Below are 17,615 nucleotides of genomic sequence, written 5' to 3'. Positions count from 1 at the left end.
AAATCTATTCTTGATTTACAATTTCCATTGGGTCTAATCCATGAATATTGCCTTATTTCAGGATTAACATGATTCCAAACATCTATTAGGGAAGTATTAATACAAAAATTTGTAATACATTCATTTCATAATGACCATATTTGTTGGAAATCTATCCATCCATTCATCAGGGACACAAATAAAGTCACCAACATATTTTCAGTTGGGAAAAATGTTTTCAACTCTCTAATAGTTTCTGAAATGCATTCAGCAACATTTTGTTTTTATATTGACCATTATATCCGTAAACATTTAGAAGAATCAGTGGAGTACCTTCAATCATCAAAACTGCAGCAATCCAGTGTCCATCCTTATCTTCTTTCACTTTAACTACTTTACCAGGACAGTTATTCAAGCATATGACTACGCCAGCAGATCTATAGTTCCATGACTAAACAGTATAGTATCACCCAGAGGTGTGGACTCGAGTCATGTGACTTGGACTCGAGTCAGACTCGAGTCATGAATTTGATGACTTCAGACTCGACTTGACAAAATATAAAAAGACTTGCAACTCGACTTGGACTTGAACATAAATGACTCGGACTTTCACTTGGACTTGCGCCTATTGACTTGTAAAGACTTGCTACTTTCTATAAAAAGCCCAAAGATAAAAAGTATGTTGACAGAACGCTCTATCTCTGCGTGTGTGTGCGTGTGCGTGTGTGACAGAGAGCATGCACGCATACTTTCGACCACTAGCGCTTTGTGGCGCACTTCCGTGTTTTTGCACCAGCGGGAAATTTGAAGATGCCATTTTCATTCTGACTCGGAGAGTGAAATAAACACATCTGCGATCTGCTCCTTTTGTTTTATTCAGCGGATTTACAACATCTGTCAAAGATAAGAGACTTTACTACTCGCAATGTGTTACTGTTGTGCAAAAGCATTGTTTTACTGTTGTGCATAAGTCAATGAACTTCAGTTTTTTTTAAACCAAATTTACCCTCTCCTGATTTATTTCATATAATTATGAATGAACATGGCTGTAATTTATGTTTTTGCACTTGGTCGTTTGTGTCAATGCGCATATTATGTTTTATTTTTGTGTTTTGCCCATCCTCTGACAGTATTTTCTAACTATTTAATTAGTAGTAACATTAATTACATTCCATAATAACTAGATATATAATTTATTTTTAAAGCTCTTAAAACTGTAAAAAAAAGTTTTTTGTTATTTTCTGGTGACATTTTGCAATAAGGTTTCTTTAGTTAATCTATGTACTAACATGAACTAATAATGAACTATACTTATAAACCTCTATTAATTATAGTTTAACATTTACTATTGCATTATTACAATTTAAAGTTATGCTTGTTAACATCAATGTTAATGCACTGTGAGTTAACAAGAATTAACCAATAATTTTATTTTCATTAATTAAAGCATAAAATAATGAATACTGTAATGAACTGCACTGCATTGTTTGTTCACATTAGTACATACATAAACTTAATTAATTAATACAACCTTATTGTAAAGTGTTACATTTTTCATATTTTGGATTAATACTATTAATTTTATTTAGTATTTAAAACCTTAAAGTTATTTTTATTATTGTTGATGTTATGCCTCTTAGCAATATTTTAGTCCTGTATATGGTTTTTAATAAAACATTTTATTGTGAGATTGTAATGTAATGCATCTATATTGTTGAATTTCTGTTTGTTTGTTTTTCTGTATTTCCCCTTCTATATTTAAGGCTTATCTACTATTTTTAAAGTACTTAAAACCAACCATCTAATAAAAAATACAATTAACAATCACATTTTGTTTCATGAGTGTCTTTGTTCCTGTTTTGTAGGACTCTTATTTTAACAGATTTCATTTGGAAACACTTGACTGATCATTCAATTAAAGTTTTACCTTTATTATTCCATCACTCAATGAGATAATTTAATTGTGAGTTGAATTACTCCATTTGTAATTGTTTTTAAATAAACTAAAAACGAAGACTTGTTTTATTCAGTTTGTTGAATGTGAACTTCTCTACTTTACATATTAAAATATATTTAAAACCACTATGAATGTATTTAAACTAATATTTAAATTTATATAACTGTTTCATTGTGGGTATTTCTATTTTAATTTATTTAGCACATTTATTGGCTATTCAAACATGAAAACAAGTTTTAGATACTTTGTGGCTCTAATAAATGGTTAAACATAACAATATCCCTGCAGAAAAATCCAGCTTAAACCAGCCTAGGCTGGTAAGCTGGTTTTAGCTGGTCGACCAGGCTGGTTTTAGAGGGGTTTTGGTCATTTCCAGGCTGGTTTCCAGCCATTTCCAGCCTGGTCTTAGCTGGTCAGGCTGGAAACTGACCAGCAAAATCCAGCTAAAACCAGCTTGACCAGCCTGGTTTAAGCTGGACATAACTGGTTTTAGCTGGTCATCTCCCAGCCTGACCAGCTAAGACCAGGCTGGAAATGGCTGGAAACCAGCCTGGAAATGGCCAAAACCCCTCTAAAACCAACCAACCAGCCTAGGCTGGTTTAAGCTGTTTTTTCAGTAGGGATTTTTGACAAAATGTTCTAAAATGATTGTTTACAAGTGCCTAAGTGGGATTTGAACCCCGTTCTTTATGAAAAGAAAGAAAAATCTGATTGGCTCTGACATTACTTTCACTAGTGGGCAGGTACTTCAATCTATAAATCAATAAATACTAGTGTTTTTGAGAGTTAGGTATACTGCCTATGTTTAAGCCTAGTATTATTTACAAGTTGTTAATGAATGCTTCAGCATACTGTAGTATTAAGAATAGTGAACTGATAAAATGAAATACAGAGTGTAGTTTTACTACAGTAAAGTGTGGTGAATTGTAGTATAATATACCATATACTGTAAAAAAAACTACAGCACTGGGTCATTTGTTTATATTACACTTGTGTTACCATAGCAACTACAATATGACCCCAACAGATTAATTAAAGTACTTTACAAAAAAGTACTGTACAAAACCCTGTCCATGCCAATAGATGTGTTCAGGGGCCCTGTGGGTCAGCTTTTCCTCAAAATGAAGAGGATGACATGGAAAATGTCCTCCACAATCTCATCAATAATGTGGAAGACAGCAGAGACGTGTTCACTTTATTTTAGTTGCCATGATAAAATGGGATTGATAGTGAGATTTATTTAAAGAGTGAATAGTACAGTAGGCTATAATGCCAAATCAAGTTTTTCCTTATTTTTATCACAGTTACATTTCTGCTTGCGTTAGTTATATTTTTGTTTAAATGTTTTTTATTTGATTAGTATGGTGCACCTTTTGGATGTTTAATAAATGTTTGTAAAACAAAATGCATTCTTTACATCCAACCTCTATTCTCTGTGTCTTTAAGTGTTTGAAACTGGAAATATCTCATTATAAAACATACAGCCAAAATGTTATGGTTTATTAGATAAAAAAATTAATATGCAAGTCTATTTTAGTATTTTGGTTATTGTTAATAAATAGTGCCTCAATATAAATCATATCAAAAAGAGCAAAAGGAGGAAACACAAGACACAAATTCTATATATAATCTCTGAGAGCGCGCAGGAAAATGTGTGCGTGAGCAGTGCATATTTGAGAGCGAGAAAATTTGCGCGTGAGCAGCGTATATTTGAGAGCTCGCAAGCAGTTTTGTCCACAGAGGAAATCGGTGCACGAGCATCACACAAGGTAGAGAGCAAAGTTCTTCATTGTTATGTGAAGAAAACAGCGTTGTTGTTTGTATGAAGTAGCCTACTTCATTTAGAATATGTGCTACCATTTTACATTGCTGCTAGACAGATTTGCATCTCAATCTCTTCAGCACACACGAGATTCAATTGACAAAATACCAAGTTCACTCAATTTTACTTTGCAGCATACAGGAGTTGTTGGTCTACTGCTGCCTCATTGAGGTTGTTTATGTAGTTTTAGTTAATCACAAGTTGATCACTGAAGACATAACATAACACAACTAAACGTAATGAACTAGACAGCAGTAGACCTGCAATTTCTGTGTGATGTGAGGCAAAATGGACTCTTTTTTTGGTGGAACTCGTTCTTGTGCAATATGCTGTGTAGACGAGACACAGGACTGTTCAGCACTTTTTCAGAAAATTGCATTTGTATTTTTATATATCTGAGCAATGTTCTTTCATTAAAAAAAAGGTTTGTTTAATAAATACAGATCCTACAGCCATACATAATCTGTTTAAATTTTATTTTTCTGTTAAAAAGACTCGAAAAGACTCGAAAATCAAACTATAGGACTTTGGACTTGACTTGAGACTTGTTGCCTTTGACTTGGGACTTGACTCGGGACTTGCCTGTCTTGACTCGGGACTTGACTCGGGACTTGAGGGCAATGAATTGAGACTTACTTGTGACTTGCCAAACAATGACTTGGTCCCACCTCTGGTATCACCCCATTGGTTTCTCCAGAAGGTTGAGTCCTCTGCGCTGGAATGTGTCTCTTGTAAAAATATACATTGTGCCTGTTGTGAGTCTGACAGGAGTTCAGCTCCGGCACCCCAGTCGAGCCGGAGCTGAACTCCTGTCGGACAACATCTCCAGATTACTTCGCACCATCTGACTAGCAGGTAAAAATTCACAGAACTCACATTATAGCCACCTAGACTCTTGTTCACCCCACTTAAACATCAGTAACGCATATCTGGCGAATCCTATAGAGACTGTGTCTGTTCCTCGTATTATTAGATTAAGAAATAAACGTACTGTGTGCTCCAGAAAAAATCTAGTAAGAATCAAACCAGAAAAACCAGTAGAAAGTGAAAATACAAATTTCGTAAAACTTGGTCTCCTAAACATCAGGTCACTTGCACCTAAAGCACTTATCATAAATGAAATAATAACAGAAAACAATCTTAATGCACTCTGTCTCACTGAAACCTGGCTGAAACAAAATGACTATATTAGCTTAAATGAAGCAACTCCTCCAGGATTCTTATATAAACATGAGGCTCGTCAAACTGGTCGTGGTAGTGGAGTTGCATCAATCTTTAGTGATTTCCTTAATATTAAACAGAGAAACGGACTTATGTTTAGCTCCTTTGAAGTATTATTGCTTAATGTTCAGCTTCCAGATACTATACAAAAACCTATGTTATCTCTCGCTTTAATCACCATATATAGACCACCAGGACCCTATGTCAAATTTCTAAAAGAATTTTCTGATTTTATTTCTGACTTACTAGTCAAAACTGATAAAATGCTAATTGTAGGTGACTTTAACATCCACATAGATGACGCTAATGATACATTAGGGCTCGCGTTTATGGATTTAATACACTCACTTGGGATAAAGCAAAACGTTGTGGGTCCAACCCATCGCTTAAAGCATACATTAGATCTAATTCTGTCTTATGGAATCGAGGTTATTGACGTAGACATTATACCACAAAGTGATGATATTACAGATCACTACCTCTTACTATATAAGCTATGTTTACCTGAAATCAGCAAACCCGCTCCAATACTCCGCCCTAGTAGAACTATTGTTCCGTCAACTAAAGATGAATTTATCAATAACTTACCTGATCTCTCTCTATTTCGTAATGCACCCGCAAACTCAAATGATCTTGATGTAGAAACCAGCAGTATGGATGCCATCTTTACTAGCACACTAAATACTGTGGCACCCATCAAATTAAAAAAGGCTAGAGAGATTAAAACTGTACCATGGTATAATAGTCATACTCGTGCGCTCAAAACAGCAACCCGCGCCCTGGAACGTAAATAGAAAAAAACTAATTTAGAGATCTTTAGAATTGCGTACAAAGACAGTATGTCCAGCTATAGGAGGGCTCTAAAATCTGCCAGGACCGAGCACCTGCGCAAACTGATAGAAAATAATCATAACAATCCTAGATTTTTATTTAACACCATCTCTAAATTAGCAAATAACTCTTCTTTATCTATAGGCCATGTTCCAAACTCTTACAAGCTAGCTGTTAATAAGCCTATTATTAAGAAACCGCAACTAGACACCAACAACTTAGCTAACTATAGACCTATTTCAAATCTTCCATTTATGTCTAAAATACTAGAAAAAGTTGTTTCCACTCAATTATGCTCTTTTCTGCAGATGAACAATATTTTTGAAGTGTTTCAGTCAGGTTTCAGGGCTCACCACAGTACAGAAACCGCCTTAGTGACAATAACCAACGATTTACTCTTAGCTGCTGACCGAGGGTGCGTCTCGCTATTAGTTTTACTCGATCTTAGTGCGGCATTTGATACCATTGACCACAATATCCTCATAAATCGCTTAAAGTCTACAGGTGTCCAGGGACAGGCTCTACAATGGTTTAAGTCATACTTAACTGACCGCTACCAGTTTGTGAATCTTAATGGACAGCCTTCACAAATCTGCCCAGTAAAGTATGGGGTGCCTCAAGGATCAGTTTTAGGCCCTTTACTGTTTACAATTTACATGCTACCTCTGGGAGACATTATTAGAAGACATGGGATCAGCTTTCACTGCTATGCAGATGATACTCAATTATATATTTCAACTAAACCTGACAAGACGTCTGAACTTTCTAAACTAAACTAACTGACATCAAAGACTGGATGACCAACAATTTTCTTCTCTTAAACTCCGACAAAACAGAATTATTACTTATTGTGCCTATATCTTGCACACAGCAGATCTCGCAACTCAATTAACAATTAGAGGGATACAAAGTTAGCTTTAGCTCTACTATAAAAGATTTGGGTGTCATATTAGACAGCAATCTAACTTTTAAAAACCATATATCCCATGTCACAAAAACGGCCTTCTTTCATCTGAGAAATATCGCTAAATTACGTAACATGCTATCCATCTCAGATGCAGAAAAGCTAGTCCATGCTTTTATGACTTCGAGACTGGATTACTGTAATGCTCTATTTGCTGGCTGCCCAGCATCCTCTATTAACAGACTTCAATTAGTACAAAATGCAGCAGCCAGAGTTCTGACCAGGTCTAGAAAATATGATCATATAACCCCAATTTTATCCTCCTTACACTGGCTGCCTGTTAAGTTTCGTATTGAATTTAAAATATTACTTCTCACCTATAAAGCTCTAAATAATCTAGCTCCTGTTTATCTAACCAACCTTCTGTCTCGCTACGAACCAACTCGCTCTTTAAGATCTCAAAATTCAGGGCTTCTGGTAGTACCTAGAATAGCAAAATCAAGTAAAGGAGGTCGAGCCTTCTCTTTCATGGCTCCTACACTCTGGAATAGCCTTCCTGATAACGTCCGAGGCTCAGACACACTCTCTCAGTTCAAAACTAGATTAAAGACCTATCTGTTTAGTAAAGCATACACTCAATGCATCACCTAGCGGGTTCCACACTGGCTTCTGCATCTTGCTTATACACTATGAACAGCAGCTACGCTAATTATTCTCTTTATTCTCTATTTTCACCTGGGGATACTCATCCCGAGGTCCTCAGATTAGGCGGAGTCACTGATTGGATCCAAGACCAGATCCAAGATGATCCCAAGGATTCCATATCCGGGACCAGGCCATATCCTGAGCTGCTGCTGCGCTGATGGTCGTGGGGAGTGGAGAACATGTGTCTGATTCCAGCGACGCTCCAGGGACAGACGAGTCTTCATTGAGGCCATCTCCAGCATAAACCACGGCGAATGAAGTTCTGCACAAGACTTTTGGCCAGCGGAGAAATTAAAATGGTCGTGCCCAACTGAGTCTGGTTCTCTCAAGGTTTTTTTTCTTCACTCCCATCAGGTGAAGTTTTTTTTCCCTCTCCGCTGTCGCCACTGCCTCGCATGGTTCAGGATTGGTAGAGCTACGCATCGATGAATTTGCTCTTCAGTGTTTGAACGATGAAGAGTAATGATTAAATCACACTGAACTGAGCTAAACTGAACTGAACTGAACTTAAACACTAAAACCTGAACCACACTGTTCCAGTTACTATGACCATTTATGTGAAGCTACTTTGACACAATCTACATTGTAAAAGCGCTATACAAATAAAGCTGAATTGAATTGAATTGAATTGAACTGTTGACTTTTGCAAAATAAGAATATTGCTTTTCTCTTAATACTGTCTTTAAGTCCCCTGGTATTCAATGATATAAAATTAATTTTAGAACAAAATTTAAACATACTATTTACTTACACTACAAGTAGCTTTAACAAGCTAACAAATAACACCTCACAATATCTGTGTGGAGAAAAAAGAAAAAGAATAATTCAGTTGGTCCTTCTAAATATAATCACGTGTCTCATTTGTCTACATTAACAGCTCCCATGAACTATTTAGTATACATTTTAAGCGAAACATAAATAAAACAGTGTTTTCCTGTATTTACAAACAGAAGAAAATAAAAACTGGGTGAAATGTTTACAGTATACTCACCAGAAGTGTCCTGCAACTGCAGCCACGAGAAAATGCCATAGCCTGAACAGTAAGTCAGGTTGGGAGCAGGTGCAGGATCAGACAAAAACTCTATTGTACTTAAAGTTATTCATCCAATAAACTTTGTCTACAAAAAAGTAGAATTCGCTTAAAAGGTTATAGTAATGAACTAAATGTAAAATTATTTCAGTACTTGCACTTACAGGCTCACAAAACAGTAAAACACCTTTTTTTGAGCAGTTGACGGTCGTATATGTGTCCCACACTGCTAAAAACACTATTAGGACACAAATATTTCACTAAAAAGTGAAAATTGTTTGTTTTCGCCTAATTTCGAGCAAATTTATACTTCCAGTTAGAAACTAATTTTTGAAGCTGCGTCACAGTCATGAGATCTTAGCGTGTAATCTAGTGTGTAGACTTTATGTCTGTACCTGGGAGTACCTTGTGACGTCTCTGAGTGTGCTGCGTTCATTCATGAGAGACTTGGTTCAAACCAATCAGCGCGCTCTATTGTGTATGCCGTGCAACTTCATTAATATGAAAGCTAGCTTACAAGACTGTTTGTACCTGAAACAGTGTTCAGACGGCAGATAGACGCCATGTTGGGTTGCCAGAAGAAGTGGGAAAAGAATAAGATTTGTTTTGGAGATACGGGTCGTGATTTTATAATGTGCTGCAACGAAGGTTTTGTTTTAATTTTCCAGCTGTAAGAGCGCAATTGGACTCACGTGTGGATCAGTGCACGCGACACGCGGCAGAAATACGTTTGCTCTGAAAATTTTTTACTCGAGAGCTTTTTGCATCTGGGCCCGGTTTTTCAAAAGGATTAATCTGGATAAAATTGATCCGGATTTAGTAATCCTGTTTTTGCAATCCGTGATCACGTAATCCAGCTTACTTTTTGAGCCAGTTTTTCAAAGCAACATCGGATTGGATCAATGTGATCCGGATAGGAACTTTTCAGGATCACTAAATCTGGATTACCAGTGCTCAATCACAATGTAGATAAATAGATAGGCCTGTGTAAAGAGCAACAAGTAGAATAGCCAGTGTGGGGTCAATATAACTTTATTTTTATTTGAAATGAAAACTAAGAAAATTTAATAAATAATAAAATAATAATAATAAATGATAAAAACAAGAAAAACCCCACCCCATCCTCTTCCAGCAGTCCGCTCATCTGAGACCTACAACACTGTACATTGAGGATATTTATAATGAGTTTCAAATATAGATGTAAATAAAAAAAAGACTTAATGTCAAAAACTCCACAATAATTTCAGACTTCCTCATCTGATGTGGAGAGAGCAGCTTGTCTGAGCATAGCCTTTAGGAGGCGGATCTGAAGTCTGGCCTTGGTTTGCTGCAGTTTGGTAAGAGTCAGTTGTTCCTCTGCCAGATGAAGCTGTGCTTCCGCCCTTTCAGTCTCTTTTTGCAATTGTTAAAAAAGAGATTTCTAAAATCAGTCATTGCCATTCTTTGCACTTTTTTTTTTTTTTTTGGTTATTCTGTAATTATTGCATGCATCACTAATAAATATCCTAAAAACAAAAATATTTTCCATTGTGATGAATATAGATATCAATTATTGACAATAAAATGTATTGTTTTTGGTCAATTTTGACAGATGTTTGGGGGATTATTTTATGAGGCCAAGCTATTTCTACTTTGCTGTAGGCCTATACTGAATGGCTGAATACGTTAAAGCCAATAATCACTACAGGCTGATGGATGAACAAATAAAATTAAAACCTTATGAATAAATAGTATATCTCGCAAGATACTGTGTGATCCAAAAATAGTATTATTTAATAACATTTTTAAGTTTTTATTACATTTTGGGCATGAAATCCACACTTTCTGATGGGATCAGTTTAATCCAGGTTTTTTGGATCAAAGTGATCCAAATCCTACAAAAAAGGTCTGAAAAACCCAAAGTAAAGGTTTGATCCGGATCAAAACCAAGATTAGATTACGTGATCTAATCCGATTAGGTAATCCGTTTTTTCTTTTGAAAAACCCATTTTCAAGATTTGATCCAATCCCTTATCCAAAATCCTAGTGGATTACTTTTGAAAAACCGGGCCCTGGAGATTGTGAAATCCGGATTTGCTGCTCGGATTTGCTTTCACATGGCATTGCCATTTTCACAATTTTTTTAAAAATTTATTTATTTATTTTTTTGTATTTGCACAGAAAATAAAAAATTTAAAACAAATTTTTAAAATTTGCAATTTCAAGCCCACATATTGTCATTGTTTAAGTATTCATGGCCAAAAACTGTAAACATGATATAAACATATCTAGATGTATTATGTTTGAATTGACCTATGCACAGTTATTCAACTTGCGAAGGGAAAAAAAACAAACGTTTTTGTGTGTGTTTGAAAAACATCTAACTGCTTATAAGGTGGCATGGAGGCTCAGTGGTTAGCACTGTTGCTGCACAGCAAGGTGGTCGCTGGCTTCCTAGCGGGACCAAGCTGGGTCACTTGGCGTTTCTTTGTGGAGTTTGCATGTTCTCTCTATGTTCATGTGGGTTTCCTCCGGGTGCTCCAGTTTCCCCCACAGTACAGGTAGGGGAAACTGAATTGAAGAAGCCACAGTCTAAATTAGCCATAGTGTATGTGTGTGAATGTGAGTGTATAGGAGTTTACTTGGTTGTGACTGGAAGGACATCTGCTGTGTAAAACATATACTGGATAAGTTAGCAGATCTTTCCGCTGTGGCAACCCCTGATTAATAAAGGGACTAAGCCGAAGGAAAATGAATGAATGAATAATTATCTATAAATCAAGTCATCAAGTAGCCATATAGATTTGCACTGCCTACCCAAATTTAGCCTTCTTTTGGCCAGACGTTTAGAGTCTATTAGACAGCATTTAAACGTCTCATTGCTTGGTGAGATGTCTGAAGAACAAATACATGTGGCAGGGAAGTGTCTGTTATTTTAAATATTCATTTTCAGAGTGGAAATGTGATGTCATTTTACAGCTTAAAATGATGTTTATCATCAGCTGTTTTGTGTTGGTGACTTTTTTGACACGTTTATTGTGTCAATATGCAGCCTCTAGTCATCTTTTTAACTGTAAGAATAGCATGACACAAGAAATGCATTGCATACTTATCATACATGACAGAAACAAGATTCACAGTACTATGTAAATATGTGCTCTCCTAGAATTGTTTTTGTCAAATAATACTCTTCACAAGAGTTCAATTAATGCATATGTTTTATTGTTTGTTTTGAGAGGAGCCACCTCCTGCTCAAGATTTCCTGCCTCAAACAGCCTGAAACGTTCCTCTCAAGACAATAACATGTAGGGTGGCTGTTCTTCAGTTCTCCAGGTTGGTGTCCTAAAATAAAAACAGCAATTAGTTTATCAAAAGTGAATCCAAATCTAATATTCTCTAAGCTAACATCCATAGTCTTGTGTTTGAATTAACCCTCCCAAAATACTCTGCTTAGGCTTCATACCTTGAACCATTCGTGGAGAAGAATCTCTTTTAATTGAATCCGCTGCTCTGGCTTTTGCTGGAGACAGCAACTAATCAACTGACAGCATTCTGTGAAAAACAGTTGAAACATCTGTTTACCTTGAACTTCACACCTCCTTTGATGTTGCATGTAAGAGTCTTTGAAATAAAGAGCTTACCATCGGACAAGCCAGCTTTGGAGAAGTTGTTCTCATTGATCATGTGCAGTTCTTGAGGGTTGGGAAAGTCCTCACACACCAATACAAACAAGAGGATGCCAAGGGACCAGACTGTTGCCGGCTTCCCATTGTATTCACCCGTTTCCTCAAACTCTGGGGGGCAGTACTCAAGGGTGCCTAAAGGTAAAAGATTTTTGCATCAATTAGCATTTGTTGCTATAAATTCAGAATATCGTTTTTCACAGCTTAAGGGTTAATACATACCGGCAAATGTATCGTAGGGTAATTTCTTGAGAAGGTCTCCACACCCAAAGTCTATTAATTTGACTTTATGAGTCTCCTTGTTGATTAGTAGATTTTCAAGTTTGATATCGCGATGTAGAACACCATTGCGGCAGCACATGTATGCAGCTTGAGTTGCCTGCTGCATAACAACACGCGCTAAACCTTCACTTATGGATCCTCCATAGCTTTCTGTGAAAGCATATAGGTCCTCACAGGGTGAAGGGTATTCCAACACCATTATATAATGGTCCTCCTGGTCCTGCCAGTCCAGAAGCTGGATTATTTCTGGAACGCTGGATACTCCATGGGCGAGGATGAGAAGTGCAACTTCAAGAGGAAAGGGCTCTGAATGACCCGACTACAGGAAATACATTTTTTATGATGTTTAGATAGATATATCTTTTATAGATTATGAATTGAATCATAATTTCACAAAATTTCGACAACAGTAGCTTGTCTTATGAGAAATCACTTACGATACGTATGTATTCCACATCTTCCGTCTTTGTGACAAATTTCACTGCCACCTAATAAACAAGAAATAAGCAAAGTGTATGTAAGAATGATTGTACAGCTAACATATTGTATTTGTTACTATTTATCCTATCCAGAAAAATGAAAGGCACCTTTAAGTCATCGTGTAGACGTCGCCCCTTGTACACAGTTCCAAAGGATCCTTCACCCAGCATGTCATCGATCAGATAGTGGCAAGAATTGATGACTATTAAAACAAAACCAAGGTTAAGTAATATGAAATATCAACCAGTGTAAAACAGGACAAAATGTTTTACTTAATCAGTGTACATTTTTTGAAAATGAGGTCTGAATGTTGAATAAATAAGCTTTAGTTTTACCTATTGCCAAAAATGTATAACTTAAGACTGGTTTTGTGGTCCAGGGTCACAAATGGAAACATTAAAATGGCCTGATATAGTATTGCAGGTGTGTGTGTGTGTGTGTGTGTGTGTGTGTGTGTGTGTGTGTGTGTGTGTTTGTGTGTGTGTGTGTGTTTAAGGGACAGTCAACTTACCCTGACTTGTCATCTTTCCATTATTCTCTATTTGTTTTGAAACAGAGGCCTGTGTGCAGACTGGAGTTTGACCACCATTGATGCTCCAGTCTGACGTTGTGTGCTGTGAAATCTGAGGGAAATTGGCACTCCCCTCGGAAGCATCGGGGACTGGAATCTCAGTAGCATTGTTACAACAATCAGAAGTGGATGAGTGAAATGGAGGCTGGGTGACATCAATACTCCAGACTGACACTTTGTGTACCGGAGTCCGGGTAGCGTCAGTACTCCAATCTGATGTGGTGCGTGTTGGAGTTTTGATCTTATCAATGCTCCAATCTGACATGGTGTGTGCTGAAGTCTTAGTGAAATCATTGCTCCACCTTGATGTGGTGCGTGCTAGAGCCAGGCCAGAATCAATGCTCCAGTCAGATAAGGTGTGAGCTAAGCTTTCGGCTTCATCACAATAGTCAGGACTAAGCAATGGAGTCTGGCTGATGTCAAAGTTCCAGTTGAATGAAGTCTGAGCAGTATTGCTGCTCAGAACTGGAGAACGGAGGACATCAGGTTGAACAGTAAGATGTGTCTTTACTGTTGGATAGACTTCAGGGTCACTGGCTGAAGGTTCCTGAAGATTGAGGTCTACAGTATGAATGACCTGCTGTAGAGATCCGTCACCTGAGAAGGAGGAAGGTTGTACTTCAGGTGGTGCTGCAGTTGCCCCAGTGTCCTGAGCCTCTCCATCAACCTGAAGTGTACTATTTTTTTCAGCAGCTCTCAGACAGGAGAACCACCGCCACAACTTGAACCTTCTTTTCTTTTTACGGTTGGCCTCCTTTCTCTTTTTATTTTTCCCCTCACTCGCATCTTCACCTACGCCAACAGGATGTTTATGAGCTTCCACCAAATTGGTGAGCTGTGGCGGTGCATCGTGATGGTAAACGTGCACACGCTCAAAATCATTGTTTGCCTTTTTGCAACGACAATTACGTTGACCCATCGCTCAACTAGTTTAACCGCAGAATGCCAAAGTCAGAGTTGCATTCGCATTCTCTTAGCTATGATGTCACCGTTTCGAACATTCACATTCAATTCTAAATGTGACGCAGGCTGGGCCGTTTCTGTGGAGCGTTTCTGTGGCCATTTGAAAGTGCCATATTGTTTTTGCATAAAGTATATGCCTTATAATCAATCAATAACTGATCACACATACTCATAGCCTGTATGCAAGCGGCTGCGCGGTAAACAGGCTAAACTTGTAAAACACCAGCGTTACGCCTTAATGAAATGAATTCTGCGTCAGTTTTACAACGAACTAAAAATCGAAATTAATTAAAATAAACAGTGGTAACAATAAAAATCATTGAAAAACATTTGTTTTTCACTATTTTACTTTTTTACTATTTTACTAAAAACCTATAGAAGACGAAACCTTCAAAAACTATACAAAAATAGGTAAAAACAAATAAATAAATAAGTTCATAAATAAATTCGTAAATTCCTGCATAAATAAAACAATAAATAAATAAATTGCATATTTATTTGCTTTATTTATGCAGGAATTTGTGGATTTATTTACTCATTTATTGTTATATTAGCTTTTTTATTTATTTATGGTTTTATTTATGCATTAATTTATATTTTCCTATTTATTTATGCTTTGTTTTATTTATGCAGAATTTATTTACTTATTTATTTATATATTTTCGTTTTTATCCATTTTTATTTATGCAGACATTTATTTATTTATTTGTTTATTTGCGTATTTATTTATTTTATGCCTGCATTCATGGATTTATTTACTCATTTATTTATTTGCGTATTTATTTATTAATTATTTTATTTATACAGGAATTTATAGATTTCAATGCTTATTTATGTATATATGCGCGTATTTAGTTATTCTTTTTTTATTTTGTTTTATTTTTGCAGAAATGTAAATGTATTCTCCAATTTCTTTATATATTTGCGCATTTATTCATTTTTTATTTATGCATGAATTTATGCATTTATTTACTCTGTCTTTTATTTATTTGCGCATTTATTCATTTATTTATTTAATTTTGCCGGTTTCGTCCTTCGTATAAACTCAGCATTCTTTTGATTTTGGATGCATGTTTTTTTTTCTATTGACATAATAATGTTGCTCCCTTTTTATTCATTCATTCTTTATTGTACTGCGTGCGTGTGTATATGTTTCACTGGTAGTGTTGAGGTTGACATTTTGTATGGGTAAATTCTTTAATGAATGTATAAATGAATGGTTTGACTCGACCCTAATAAGTATGGCTGATATTTTAATCCTCATGCTTAAAATATCATCAGTGACTTTCACTTCTATTTTTTGATAGGCTACATGTTTATATACAGTATATTGCTAAATTGTTTATATCCAATCCCACATTGACACATTTATATTCTAGCAATCTCGTATTTTACTATTGTCTAGACAAACTTTTTTTTAAATTTATTTTTTTATTTAAACTTCAAATAACAAACAGGCATTTTCAACTTCCATTGTTAAACATATATAACATTATAACCAAGCAGCATATAATAAACAAAACAGTACAAATTAATAATAACATAAAAATAAACCTTAAATAATACAAAAGAAAATACATTACATTCAGAGGGGTCAGTCCATATATGTTGACAAAAGCTTAGAGAGCTTTAAGGCACCTTTTGTTTTTACTTGTTTTATAGATTTATATGACATATTGAAATCATTTTTAAATGCTTTGAAACAAGAAGAAACTTTAACAAATCTACATTTGTGTACATAAAATTTTGCTACAATCGACATATTATTACATAGAAATTCAACTTCCTTGTTTTTCATAAAAATGCCAAATTTCACAATGTGATAGTCAAACGCAGGTGTTACATTTTTAGTTATCAACCACTTATACAATCTGTCCCAAAAGGATTTGACACTGGAACAACTATAAAAAAAGATGTTCCTGTGATTCTATATCTTTCAAGCAAAAAAATACAAACATTACTGTCTAAATGAAATCTTATTCTAAGAAATTTGTTACATGGATAGATGTCATCAATTGTTTTGAAATGTACTTCTTTCATTTTAGGTAACAAGGGAAATGACAGGTATCTTTTTCTAATATCAATAGTGTCCGCTTTAGAAAATCTCTCAGATAAAACTTTTCTTTTAACAGGAAGAGGAAAATATTCTTTTGTCAGTAGTGATCTCAAGACTTTGTTGTTACATTTAATATCCCAAAATGAATAATTATTTATAAACAAATCAACTAGTGTAGGTATTACAGAGGAGTATTGCACTATACCTTTAACTAAATTTCTCAAAGCTACAGGAATAGCTTTGACAACCAAAGAGAATTCTCTATGTGCACAATTACAATTGAATTTTAACTTAAAATGATCATAGCTCAACATATTACCATCATCATCCATTAAATGAATTACATTCCAAATTCCTTTGTCAAACCAGTCTTTAAAAAATAAAGATTTCCTGTCATGTAGAAAAACACACCTGTTATTCCAAATGATAACATTATGTGGAGTAAAATTGTGCTTGTACAACATCTTCCAATATAGTTACACTTCTGCATGAAAACCAGACAATTTAAATGGCAATTTTAGTAAGTCAAAATCACATTTTAGAAAAAAAGAAATTCCTCCCATCCTTTGAAAAATATGAAAAGGGATGCTAAACCATAAAGACGGTTCATCTTTAACAAAGCTTTGTAACCATTTTAACTTCATTACTCCATTTATAACGCCAAAATCAATAACATTCAACCCCCCTTCCTCTGATAACTTCACCAAATCATTTTTCAAAATAAATGTTGCTTATTGTTCCAAAATAAACTCATAATGAACTTTGTTAATTTGTTTAATACATCTTTCTGTTACACCTAAGCAATATGCTGGATAGATTAATCTTGATATTGCTTCCATTTTTGTTAATAATATTCTCCCAAAAAATTAAATATTTCTTTGTAACCAGCTACTTAATGTTTTTTTTTTATTTTTCTGTACAACAGTATGAATATTATTATTTTCCCTGTCCCTAAATTTTTTTGTAATAGTTATTTCCAAGTATGTTATTTAGCTTTTAATTGGGATATTATACAATGAATTTTATGTATTATTGTGAAGAATTAGAATCTCACATTTTTTCAAATTTAAATGTAACCCTGAAGCATTAGAAAACAATGATATAGACTTTAAGGCAATCGGTATTTGATTAGAGTCCTTCAGAAATCAAGTT

General features: G+C 35.3%; 1 protein-coding gene across 1 annotated transcript; it reads right to left on the bottom strand.

Moving 5' to 3' along the window:
• Positions 1 to 11,628: 11,628 nt before the first annotated feature.
• LOC147838586 (uncharacterized) lies at positions 11,629 to 17,199 on the bottom strand. The gene is made up of 7 exons (XM_087304529.1): positions 13,385 to 17,199; positions 12,981 to 13,075; positions 12,831 to 12,881; positions 12,334 to 12,712; positions 12,070 to 12,246; positions 11,892 to 11,980; positions 11,629 to 11,770 (listed from the first exon to the last, which is right to left on the bottom strand). The coding sequence occupies exons 1-7, from the start codon at positions 14,361 to 14,363 to the stop codon at positions 11,750 to 11,752; spliced, it is 1,791 nt and encodes a 596-aa protein (XP_087160655.1). The 5' UTR covers positions 14,364 to 17,199; the 3' UTR covers positions 11,629 to 11,749.
• Positions 17,200 to 17,615: the final 416 nt, after the last annotated feature.

The sequence above is a fragment of the Danio rerio genome, chromosome 22 (genome assembly GCF_052040795.2).
Source record: "Danio rerio strain M-AB ecotype USA chromosome 22, GRCz13ab, whole genome shotgun sequence".
Lineage (NCBI taxonomy): Eukaryota > Metazoa > Chordata > Actinopteri > Cypriniformes > Danionidae > Danio > Danio rerio.
The sequence above is the reverse complement of the archived record's forward strand: the minus strand, read 5'-3'. Positions and strand labels throughout refer to the sequence as shown.